The 12,703-nt window shown below is 53.4% G+C and overlaps 1 protein-coding gene across 2 annotated transcripts in view; it reads left to right on the top strand.

Moving 5' to 3' along the window:
- CELSR1 (cadherin EGF LAG seven-pass G-type receptor 1) overlaps positions 1-12,703 on the top strand; it is a 180,426-nt gene that overhangs the window by 89,365 nt on the left and 78,358 nt on the right. For both annotated transcript variants that reach the window (XM_054469469.2, XM_063662750.1), the window contains exon 3: positions 10,429-10,651. In XM_054469469.2, coding sequence (XP_054325444.2) covers positions 10,429-10,651 — 223 coding nt within the window. The remainder of the gene's footprint in view (positions 1-10,428; positions 10,652-12,703) is intronic.

Genomic DNA, 12,703 nt, shown 5'->3' with positions numbered 1-12,703 from the left:
ATTGTGGCCTTTGGAAATTCTAGTTTTTCTAGTTCAAAGCTCTTAGCTGTTTCTTAGGACCAGAAAGGAATTGTCTTTTTATTTATTTAAGAACTTAAGTGGTCAATCTTTACATGCCCTTTCCCTCCTGGGGCACGTTCCCAGCGCGTTCCCAGCCCTCCCCCAGGTCCTGAGGTTCTCTGCCTGCTGTGCGCCCTCTTCTGGGTGAGTCCTGAGGCCCTGCATCTCTCTTCTCCCAGCTCCTGGAGCAGCCCCCCAGGGGTAAGTTCTGGAGCTCTTGACCCAGGGGTTCACATCAGCATCCCCTTGCGTGGGCCCTCTGCCCCCACTCCCATGCCCTCTGTCTTCCATGGGCTTGTGCCCAGCCCCCTGCCAGAGTCTCCATGTAATGATGCGGAGACCCTCTGGGCACCCCTTTCCTTGTTCACAGACCAGGAGCACACCCAGCACCCAGCCCCTGTCTGCAGCAGGTGAGCCGTTTGCTGAAGCCCTGTGAAGCTACGGCTTTTCTGGAAGCCCCTTAGGCCAAGGGTTGATGGCTCTGGTGCTAGGGTCTTTGGACAGGCAGGGCAGTGCACCAGCCCCAAGCCTGGTGTGGGACAGGTCCCCAGTGGCGGGGCAGGTGCATGAGGCCATGAGGGCTGGATAGGCGTTGGCTCCTGGGAGCTTTTCTTTTGCCGTTAAGAATGCTTTTCTGGCCGGGCGTGGTGGCTCACACCTGTAATCCCGGCACTTTGGGAGGCTAAGGTTAGCAGATCACTTGAGGTCAGGAGTTCGAGACCAGCCTGGCCAACATGGTGAAACCCCGTCTCTACTTAAAATACAAAAATCAGCCAGGCGTGGTGGTGTGCACCTGTAATCTCAGCAACTCGGGAGGCTGAGGCAGGAGAATCGCTTGAACCTGGGAGGCGGAGGTTGTGAGCCGAGATCGCACCATTGCACTCCAGCCTGGGCGACAGAGTAAGACTCTCTTCAAAAGCTTTTCTGTATGGTAGCCAGGAAGCTGAGCCATGCGTCCCTCCTACGGGGAGAGGGGGAGCTTTTGGCAGGCTGCCTGCACGATTGAGCACAGCAGTCGGTTTGCCCAGGTGGACACCGTCCTTGGTGTGGGAGGCGAGGCTGCCATGGTGATGGGGGTGTGCATGGTATGGGCGAGTTTCCCCCAGGTTTGAATGACTCAGCAAGCCTTTGACTCCAAGCAGAATCCTAGGGTGTAAGGGGAACACCAAATTTATTTTGAATGAGAATTCCTAGAAAAGGAAAGGTAAAGTTAAATCCTGATAGCGTAGCTGAACATTTATTTTATGAAAATAGTGTGTCTTATAAAAGCTCTATTAGAAAATAAAAGATACAGAGCTAAAAGACACAGAGCTCACTCAATTTGACCTGAATTATTTACCTTCAGATGATTTTAGAATTAAAATCTGTCATATCACATCTCTTCAACTCAGCCGCGGGGAGCGTTTACAAATGCCGCCAATTCAGGATTCTCCCTGAGGGTTGGTGGGGAGCAGCCCCTCCAGCTACCTTGTTTAAACAGCACTGTAATCCACTCATGCTAGCAGCCCCTCCAGCTACCTATAAACAGTATCGTAATCCACTCACGCTTTGCTTAACTTTATCTTCTGTGCAGTGCTGTGCTGCAAATGCTTAACCACCAACCCTCGGGGGAATCCTGAATTGGCTCCATTGTAAACGCTGGAGGTGCTGGGAATCAGCCCTAAGGAACACAGGGACAGGACCTTCCCCGGCTGGTCCAGTTCATCCAGAACCCAGTTGCTCTTGGTTCTCATGGTCCTTTATTAAAACAAAGAAAAGATGTTTTAACTATAAAATTAATTCATTTCATCAACACCTTTCCTGCACTATTTGAATCAAATACGTGAATTATGTGGTTTTGTAACTCATGGATTAAGTGCAGGCATTAATCATTGGCTTGGAACTGGGGAAATCCTGGCATTTTTTGACTTCATTTCATAAGTGTCTGTCAGTACCTGCTATGGACCCAGCTTCCCCCCAGCGACCCTCCCTGCCAGGTGCTCAGCATATGCCCTGCACACACCAGGCATTTATTCGGCACTTGCTGTGTGCCTGACAGTCTCAGACTGACCCCCAAACAGACCCTGTCATTGCCTGCACAGAGCTGGGGAGAGAAACACGGGGGGAACCATCGTACAAGCAGGGCTGGATGTGGAGCTGGTGGGGTGATTGCTAGAGAGGGGAAATTTGGAGTCCATGAGAGCCCCCAGGGGCACCCTGAGCAGGCAGGTGGGCCGAGCTTCCCCAGAGGGAGAGTGCCTGAGGCGGAGGACAGGTACTGCCAGGGGATGCGGGTGGCCTCCAGGCACTGGAAAGCCACATGCAGAGACCAAGAGAGAGGACTCGGGGCTGGAGGATGGCCTGCAGTGTACGCACAGGGCCATCTGTAGCCGCCCTGGGAGGAGGGAGACAGTGGGGCCGGCACAGGCTCATGAGTGTGGTGTGGAGGGGGCTGTGCGTGTGGCTGGGGGCTGGGCCCTGGGACCCCTTAGGCTGGGATCTTTATGGAGCAGTGGGATTCTAGCCAGTGGGATTGACACGTGGTGAGGCCAGCGTTGTGGAGGACTCTGCCGTCACGATGCAAGGGACAAGTAGGTCTGGAGGCTGTGGGGCAGGAGCAGGGGCCGCGAGGCGAAGGGGCCTGTGGCTGTGCAGGGGGCTGCTGGAGGCAGGAGGGGTTGCAATGGGGACTCCACCTCTCCCTGGCTGGGTGGGGGAGGATGAGCTGGCAAAGGCCAGGAGCATCATCTCCTGCAAGCAGGGAGAACAGCACCCGGGGAGTCCTGGACGCTTCCACCTCCGAAGCATCCGCGGGAAAGGCTCTGCCCGCCAGGCACTGCTGCTCTCGGGGCACCGGGTTTGCAGAGGCTAGAATGTATGCGATTACAATTCCAGGACAAACACGGAGGGCCACTGTAGTGAATTCAGCAGTGGCTCCCAAAATCCGTGTCCACACGGAATCTCAGAATGAGATCTCAGTTGGAAATAGGGTCTTTCCAGATGTAATGAGTTTGGGTCCTTGAGATTAAGTCATCGTGGATTTAGGGTGGACCCTAAATCCAATGACTGGTGTCTTTATTTTTTCTTTCTTTTTTTTTTTTATTGATACAGTCTTGCTCTGTCACCCAGGCTGGAGTGCAATGGTGCAATTTTGGGCTCACCGCAACCTCCACCTCCTGGATTCAAGAGATTCTCCTGCCTCAGCCTGCCGAGTAGCTGGGGCTACAGGCATGCGCCACCATACCTGGCTAATTTTTTGTATTTTTAGTAGAGACGGAGTTTCGCCATGTTGGCCAGGCTGGTCTCGAACTCCTGACCTCAGATGATCCACCCGCCTTGGCCTCCCAAAGTGCTCAGATGACAGGCATGAGCCACCACACCCAGCCTTATTTTTTATTTTTGAGGTGGAGTTTTGCTCTTGTCACCCAGGCTGGACTGTAGTGGTGTGATCTTGGCTCACCGCAAACTCCGCCTCCCGGGTTCAAAGGATTCTCCTGCCTCAACCTCCCAAGTAGCTGAGATTATAGGCGCTCGCCACCACGCCGAGTTAATTTTTGTAGTAGAGACGGGGTTTCACCATGTTGGCCAGGCTAGTGAACTCCTGATCTCAGGTGATCCACCCGCCTCAGCCTCCCAAAGTGCTGGGATTACAGGAGCCACCGCTCCCGGCCTGGTGTCTTTAATAACAGGAAGGAGAGGGAGATTTGATGACCTTGTGAGGACAGAGCAGAGATTGGAGAGATGCAGCCACAAGCCAGGGACGCCGGGAGCCGCCAGAAGCTGGGAGAGGCAGGAGAGATCCACCCTGGAGCTTCCAGAGGGAGCTGGGCCCTGCTGATACCTTGATTTCGGACTCCTGGCCTGTGCGACTGTGAGACAATGAATTTCTGTTGTTTTAAGCCTGTAGTTTGGGGTCATCTGTTATGGCAGCCATGGGAAACACATACAGCTACTTTCTGAAAATGAAAACAAACAAAAAACAAAGCAAATACAACTCCGCATTAAAAAAACAAAGCAAACCAAACCAACAATTCCATGGAGATTAGTTTTATTTGCAACATATTTAAAGGAGCAAGACCTTTTCAGCGAGGGGCAAACACCTGTGGCTGGGTTTGCTGTGCTCTCACGGGCATTAGCAGCCACCTGTTGATCTCTGGTCCCTGCAGAGGTGCCCCCCTCGGGGGCAGGACAAGCTTATGTCTGTCAGCCTCCCTTTCACGGGGCAGCCTGAGGACATTGGGGGCCACTAGAAACCAAATTTGGAAGCAGGAATGCCAGTCTGCGAGTTCAAATTCAAACCTTCCAGATACAAAGCGCTGTCTTCACTCAGGGCTGGGCCACCTTTTCCTGGGCCTTTTAGAGGAAATCCCAGGCTGGAGGTGAGAAGCCGAGTCTTCCAGCCCTCGGATGAGGGGAGAGTGAGTTCCAACCCAGAGCAAGTGGGACCGGGAAGCTACTTGGAGGTCATGGGCCTGGACCTCACTTTCCTCTGGGAGAGTCTGAGCCCTGGGCCCAGCCTGGGTTCTTAGTACCTGGGACAGACAGAAGCGGCTGTGGGAAGGGCAGGGCTGGGCCCCACAGGCCCTTTGTTTGCCGTTGCGGTTGGGTGAGTACACCCAGCCTCTCCCGGTGGCTTTGTTATTCCAGAGTGTGCTGTGCTTGGCTACTGGCTGGAACTTGGAAAGCAAACACTCCCAAATGTCACATATTTTAAAAGTAGAAACAAGATATTTGAAGTGTCCAAAGGAGGAGAAACGTACCTTAAGCGTCACACCTCCCGTGAACGCACGGGATTTACAAAGGCCAGCCGCCCACCTGGACAGGAAGCCACGAGCACTGACTTGCCCATGTGAGTGTGCAGCTGGGTGTGCAGCTGTGCACGTGTGTGTGACAGGATGTGAGGTGTATGTGAGGGTGTGTCAACGCATGTGTATGTATGAGTGTGTGTGTGTGAACAGGTGTGTATGGACATGTGTAGACAGGAAATTGTGAGTGCATGTGTGAATACATGGAGGTTATAAGCATTGTGCAAATGTGTGTGCAGGTGTGTGTGTGCACATGGCCTGCATGCAGGGCGGCGGGATGCAGCATCTGTGGTGGGCTGAAGCCCCGTAGCGGGGAGTGGCAGGGAGGTTAGACAGCCTCCATGGGTGCTGGGAGCCTGGATGAGGGTCTAGGCTGGCTTCTCTCTGTCTGCTTTAACTGAGTGGGGTGGGAAACCCTTCTGTTCCCATTTCCCTGGGGGCAGCCCCTGCCAGTGCAGAACAGGCGGATGGGATCCTGCCCTGACTCCTGGGCTGGAGGGGAAAGCACCCCCCTGGCCTGTGCCTGGCTCTGACCCGGCGTCAGCTCTGGTGCCTGCGAGCCCTCGGGGTTACTGGTGTGGAGGCCGTGCATGCTCATGAAATTCAGCAAAACATCAGCGATTTCAGCCCTCCTCCTTCTCGAGAGGGCTTATACTGGAATCTGGAGTCACCTTGGCTTAGCCAGTTACACATTCTTTTTTTTTTTTTTTTCCCTTAAGAGACGGAGTCTCGCTCTGTCCCCCAGGCTGGAGTGCAGTAGTGTGATCTCGGCTCACTGCAAGTTCCGCCTCCTGCGTTCAAGCCATTCTCCTGCCTCAGCCTCCCGAGTAGCTGGGACTACAGGCACCCCCCACCACACCCGGCTAATTTTTTTTTTTTTTTTTTGTATTTTTAGTAGAGACGGGGTTTCACCGTGTTAGCCAGGATGGTCTTGATCTCCTGACCTCAGGATCCTCCCGCCTCGGCCTCCCAAAGTGCTGAGATTACAGGCGTGAGCCACTGTGCCCGGCCCAGTTACACATTCTTAGGTGTTGTAACCTGGTAATGAAGACTGGGAGATGCCTGGGGGAAGCAGAGGGAGAACTCAGATTCTTCAGAGGTACCATTTACCTCTGATGATTGTTACGCTGATTATAAATCAGTTTCATTTGTTCTTCAAAAGCTCATTTGAAGCATTCCCTTGGAGGATTGACAGGATTTCCTAAAACGACTGAACTCACTGAAATCAGCACGTGGCTGAGGTTGGCCTCCCTGAGAAACAGACTCCAGGCCCCAGCTTAGGAGGCAGCAGGTGTGGAGGAGCCTTCAGGAGCCACAGCTGGGGGCAGTGAGGGGCCCTGGCCTGGGCAGAGGGGAGGTCGAACTGCCCTGCAGGTATACAAGGCCTCAGCCACCCCACAGCATGCTGCAGAGCTAGGATGGCCCCTCAGGGATGGCCTGCGTTGGGCAGTCTGATGGTCACTGTGTCCACCCTTACCCATTGCTGGATGGGGGCTGCCCCAGCGAGGGCAGTGGAACTGGGCCGGGAGGCGGAATCTGAGTGCAGGGTCTCAGCTATGAGCCATCAGCAACCCACACTCCAGAGCCCCGTCCTGGAGGGGAATGGTGGGGGGTATACCTCAGCACCTACCCTTGATAGCACCTGATTTCTTTTTTTTCTTGTTGTTATTGTTTGTTTGAGACGGAGTTTCACTCTTGTTGCCCAGGCTGGATTGCAATGGCGCCATCTCGGCTCACTGCAACCTCCGCTCCCCGGGTTTAAGCTATTCTCCTGTGTCAGCCTCCCAAGTAGCTGGGATTACAGTCATGTGCCACCACACCCAGCTAATTCTGTAATTTTAGTAGAGATGGGGTTTCACCATGTTGGTTAGGCTGGGTTAGGCTGGTCTTGAACTCTTGACCTCTGGTAATCTGCCCACCTCAGTCTCCCCAAGTGCTGGGATTACAGGCGTGAGCCACCGTGATTTCTTTATTTTTAAAAATGGGTAATAAAGTTTAATGTTCACTAGTCTTTTAAAATTGCAGTTGTCTCATACATATCTGCTCTGGACAGAATTGTGCCCTCATAAATTCCTACATTGAAGCCCTGTGCCCCATGATGGTCCCTTTAGGAGGTAATTAGGTTTAGATGAGGTCATGGGGTGGGGCCCCCAGGCTGTGATTAGAGTCCTTGTAAGGAGAGGAAGAGAGACCACAGCCCTCTCCCTTATGCGGCAAGAAGGCACCATCTGCAAGCTAGAAAGACAGATCTCCACGGAGGCCACCTCAGCTGGAAGCGTGATATCGGGCTTCCAACCTCCAGAGCTCTGAGAAATAAGTGTCTGTTGTATAAGCTCCCGATCTGTGATACTTCATTATGGCAGCCCAAGCAGACTGAGGCGTCATAAGTGTGTTTTCATTCTGTCTGAGTTGGCATCAAATTAAGCTGCCTGGCATGGCAGCGGCTGTGTGAATCCCACTGGCCATCCGGAGCGTGGTCGGAGGCCTCTCGGGAGACATTGCAAGTGCCTGTCCAAAGGGCCCATTGTGGAGCCATCCCACTCTGGGGACTCCAGTGAGGTCTGGGCTCCAGGAAGATGCTGCCGTTTGAACGGCACGCTGGGTTATGCACTGAGCATCCTCACATTGGATGTCCCCCAAGTTCCATCTTTGTAGCAGTCTTTTTTTTTTTTTGAAATGAAGTCTCGCTCTGTCACCTAGGCTGGAGTGCAGTAGTGTGATCTCGGCTCACTACATCCTCCGCCTTCTGGGTTGAAGCAATTCTCCTGCCTCAGCCTCCCAAGTAGATGGGATTACAGGCACCCGCCACCACGCCTGGCTAATTTTTGTATTTTTAGTAGAGACGGGGTTTCACCATGTTGGTCAGGCTGGTCTTCAACTCCTGGCCTCAAGACATCCACCCACCTCAGCCTCCCAAAGTGCTGGGATTATAGGCATGAGCCATTGCGTCTGGCCTGTAGCAGTCTTTTAACAACCCAAGATAACCACAGCCATGAAGCAAAAAAATGGATAAATATGATCATATACAGACAAAAAATTTCTGTGGGGCTACAAATACATAAAACCTAATTTAAACATTAAGCTGGGGGAAATTGCCACGAAAATGACAATAGTTCCTTTCATAATTTACAAGGAGCTTCTATAACACAATAAGAGCGGGACCAAAAACCCAGCAGAAAGACAAACCCAGGCAGCTTCTAGGAAAGAGAGTGTCAATTGCCAATAAAACAGGAAAAGATGCTGGCCTCATCAAAGATAAATGCAAATGAAAAGATCGTTGAGATCCATTTGTCAGAGATGCGAAATATTTTAAAGATTGATCATACCGGCCGGGCGCGGTGGCTCACGCCTGTAATCCCAGCACTTTGGGAGGCCAAGGCAGGCAGATCACGAGGTCAGGAGATGGAGACCATCCTGGCTAACACGGTGAAACCCCGTCTCTACTAAAAATACAAAAAATTAGCCGGGCGTGGTGGTGGGTGCCTGTAGTCCCAGCTACTCGGGAGGCTGAGGCAGGAGAATGGTGTGAACCCAGGAGGTGGAGCTTGCAGTGAGCCGAGATCGCACCACTGCACTCCAGCCTGGGTGACAGAGCGAGACTCCGTCTCAGGAAAAAAAAAAAAAAAAAAAAAAAGATCATATCTAGTGTTGAAGAGACACAACATATTCTATCATCTGCGTTGGTGGGAGTGGGTATGTGCAGCCTTTTGGAGATGGCGGTTTGGAAATATCCATCAAAATATCGCTTGTGGCTGGGCGTGGTGGCTCATGCCTGTAGTCCCAGCACTTTGGGAGGCCAAGGCGGGCTGATCCCTTGAGACCAGCCTGGCCAAGATAGTGAAACGCTGTCTCTACTAAAAATACAAAAATTAGCTGGGCGTGGTGGCTAATTGATTGGATCTGGGAGGCAAAGGTTGAGTGAGCCTAGATCATGCCACTGCATTCCAGGCTGGGTGACAGAGTGAGACTCTGTTTCAAAAAAAAATGATGTCACTTGTGTGTGACCTTTGAGCAGTGTTAGGGATTTTCTCCAGAGAGTCTTAAAGCACATCAAGGTTTATATAGGAGAATGTTTACTGAAAAGTCACTTGCCACAAACGAAAACTATAAAAGGCCCACATGCCCGTCGACTGGATGTGGGTGATGTAAGTTTTGACGTGGTCCTCTGATGGAATACTGCAATTTGAGACAAGAGTCTCTCTCTGTTGCCCAGGCTGGAGTACAGTGGCGCAGTATCGGCTCACTGCAGCCTCCGTCTCCCGGGTTCCAGCGATTCTCCTGCCTCAGCCTCCCAAGTCGCTGGGATTACAGGCGTGTGCCACCACACCCAGCTAATTTTTGTATTTTTAGTAGAGACGGAGTTTCCCCATGTTGGCCAGGCTGGTCTCGAACTCCAGATCTCAGGTGATCCGTCCACTTTGGCATCCCAAAGTGCTGGGATTACAAGCACGAGCCACCACGCCCGGCCCACGCCATACTTTTTGCACTGTGTTTTTTGTTTGTTTAGTATGTGAATGTAATACTTTAATTTTAAAATGCATTCATTTAAAATTCTGTAACTGGGAGAGAATGTTGCTGGGAATTTTCTGGTCGTTGGAAGCCCCTGAAGGTCTGTGAGGGGTCTCCGGCCAATGTCCACCCCACGTGGCGGAGGCAGAGGAGGCAGCATGGGCTGTGCAGGTTGCGGGCCACCATCCCTGTCTGGGGGCGGGAGTGTCACCAGCCACACACCTGGCTGCTGGAGGATGCAGCGGCCAGTCCAGGAACAACTGGGTCGAAGCATGGCGAACACTGAGACCCTCCGAGCAAATGAGGTTCTGAGCGCTCCTGGTCTGAGGGCGGATGGGGAGAGAGGCAGTGTGTTGTGGGCCTCCCGGCTGGTTTTCTGGGAAAGCTTCCAGAACCTTCCTGTCACAAAAGAGTTTAAACTCAGGGAAGGACATCAGAGTAGGGTGGTGCCTGCCCTTCAGGAGCTCACAGGCTGGTGGGCGAGACGGGCCAGATTAGAACCGGGTTGGAATCCGGGGATGGCCAGACAGTGCAAGGGGTCTGTGTGAGGGGTGGGAGGGTGGACGGCAGTCAGGGCAGGCGGCCTGCTCAGAAGGTGGCCTTTGGGTCATGTGATGGCAGCATGCTCCAAATCTCTGACGAGGCTCTGCTGTGTTCTGCTATCGCACGGGCATAGGTGTGGGGAGGGGCCTGAGGCCCTCTGGTCTGTTTCTAGGCGTTCCCCTCAGAAGAGTCCAGCTCAGCCTGCAGGGTGCTCAGAACGGGGTTGGAGGCTGGAAAGGGCTCATTGCTGCCGTTTCTCTGACCCCAGAGAGTGCTTTTTGGAAACCCCCCGGCCACCATCCTTAGCTCGCCCACTGGGAGCTGGGTGCAGCCGACTCTGGCACGGCTCTGGGCAAGTCCTCGAGAACTTGGGGGTTTCTGTTCATGTCACAGACCTGACCTGGAGTCAGTCGGGTTTTCTTTCAGCAGCTGACTGTGTGGCTGGGGTGTGTCCGGGGTCTGCGACAGGCTTGTTGGCTTTTCCCTGGCTGGTCGGTAACCTTCTCTCTGGCATCTTCCTCTCGCCCCCCAGGAGAGCACTGCGAGGTGGATGCCCGCTCAGGCCGCTGTGCCAACGGGGTGTGCAAGAACGGGGGCACCTGCGTGAACCTGCTCATTGGTGGCTTCCACTGCGTGTGTCCTCCTGGCGAGTACGAGAGGCCCTACTGTGAGGTGACCACCAGGAGCTTCCCGCCCCGGTCCTTCGTCACCTTCCGGGGCCTGAGACAACGCTTCCACTTCACCATCTCCCTCACGTGAGTGTGCGTCCCACCGTGCCACACGGGAGTCTCTTTAGGAAAGGGGCGAGCTTCTCCGTGCACCCCATCCCTCTAGATCGCGACGTCAGTGTCCTCCGTGTGTGGCCTTTGATAGTTGAGTAGCTCCAGGCCAGGCGCGGTGGCTCACGCCTGTATTCCCAACACTTTGGGAGGCCGAGGTGAGTGGATCATCTGAGGTTGGGAGTTTGAGACCAGCCTGGTCAACATGGCAAAACCCCATCTCTACTAAAAATACAAAAATGAGCTGGATGTGGTGGTTTACGCCTATGATCCCAGCTACTCAGGAGGCTGAGACAAGAGAACCGCTTGAACCAGAAGGTGGAGGTTGCAGTGAGCCAAGATTGTGCCACTGCACTCCAACCTGGGCAACAGAGTGAGACTCTATCTCAAAAAAAACCACAAAAACTTATTCCTTCTGTGTGTTTGTACCCCTTAACCCACTTCTCTTCAGCCCCTTCCTTGCTCCCTCCCCAGCCTCTGGTGACCACCCCTCTCCTCTCCACCTCCGATGTTTAATTAAATGTCTGCACAAGGCAATGTTACGCGGCTGCTTGTCAGATTCTGTATTTCTGAGATTATTGTACTGGACAGTTATGAACAGTTTCCCTTATGTGTGACGGTGGCTGAACAATCTGAGCTGACACTAAATCACCGAGGGTTTTGTAGGGAACACCTTTAAAAGTAAAATCATAAGGTGCCTCCCCAAGCTTCCAGGGCAGTTACACTTTGGGAGCGGTGGGGGCTGTGGGCGGGGCCCTCTTGAGCCTCTGAGAGCCGCTGTGAGGGGCCGGGTTGGGGGGCGCCTAGCTGCTTTTGTTTTAGGTGAGTGCTTTCATAGCCCCTTCTCCTCTTTCTAGTTTCTCTTTGCCAAGTGTCCAGGCTCCCAAGTGGGCTCCGGGCTCCGTTCCCAGCTGCCTCTCATCCCCCTAGCTCTTTGTTCTTTCCTCCTCCTTCCCCAGCCCACGTCTCCAGGCCTTGGTTTCTGTTTTCTGGCCTTTCCTCTTTTTGCTTGCATTGTTCCAACCCTCCCCTCGGCTTTGGGTCCTTTCTTTATTGCTCCATTGCCAGCGGTGTACGTGTGCTTGCCAGGGGGCCGCGCAGGACTGTTTGACACTGACACCGCCCACCAGCCCCCACCTGGGTCCAAAGGGAACCGCACAGAAGTAAAACCTACCAAAGGCAATCAGGTGTGACCCAGGGGCTGAGTCTCGGGAAACAAGCCTGCGCTGAGTTGGTCCTATCGTCATTAAGATCCCTCCTCCCTGCTCATTCCGTGCCCAAGCATCAATGTGCTGTGTGGGTATTTTTCTTTGTGTTTGTCGTCATTTCTTGCTTGCATTCTAAAGAGAAGGGGGTTCGGGGGACAGTTGGGAACCATCAGTTTTGTTTGTTTTTTGAGACGGAGTCTTGCTTTGTTGCCAGGCTGGAGGTGCAGTGGCGATATGATCTCGGCTCACTGCAACTTCTGCCTCCCGGGTTCAAGCAATTCTCCTGCCTCAACCTCCTGAGTAGCTGGGATTACAGGTGCCCACCACCATGCCCAGCTAATTTTCGTATTTTTAGTAGAGACGGGGTTTCACCATGTTGGCCAGGCTGGTCAACCTGATCTCAGGTGATCCACCCACCTTGGCCTCCCACAGTGCTGGGATTACAGGTGCGAGCCACCGGCCAGCCGAAACCATCAATTTTAACTCAAGAAAAAAGGCTGAGGTCAGATGCTCGAGGCTGGCTCAGGCCGACTCCTGCTGCAGGAACATGGATAAACCAACCTTAAGTCAAAAGGAGTTCCTGCCGCTGACCTCTGATGGCAGACACACCCAGCCAGCTCAGGAGCCAGTCCCAAGCTCACTCAGGAGGTTTGCCAAGTTCTCTGAAACCAGGGAGGTGGGGGAGGTGTTGTGGTGATTTGGGTCTGAAGACCCCTTGCCCGGGGCCCCTGGGTGGGAGAAGAATTTCTGAGAATTTGATGATCTCCTGCCAGAGCAGGTGGTTTTTTGCTCTGCGTGCTCTAAGTTCTGACAGGCCTGT

This window comes from Pongo pygmaeus, chromosome 23 (assembly GCF_028885625.2).
Source record: "Pongo pygmaeus isolate AG05252 chromosome 23, NHGRI_mPonPyg2-v2.0_pri, whole genome shotgun sequence".
Taxonomy (NCBI): domain Eukaryota; kingdom Metazoa; phylum Chordata; class Mammalia; order Primates; family Hominidae; genus Pongo; species Pongo pygmaeus.
Note: the sequence above shows the minus strand (reverse complement) of the source record. Positions and strands in the feature narration are given on the sequence as shown.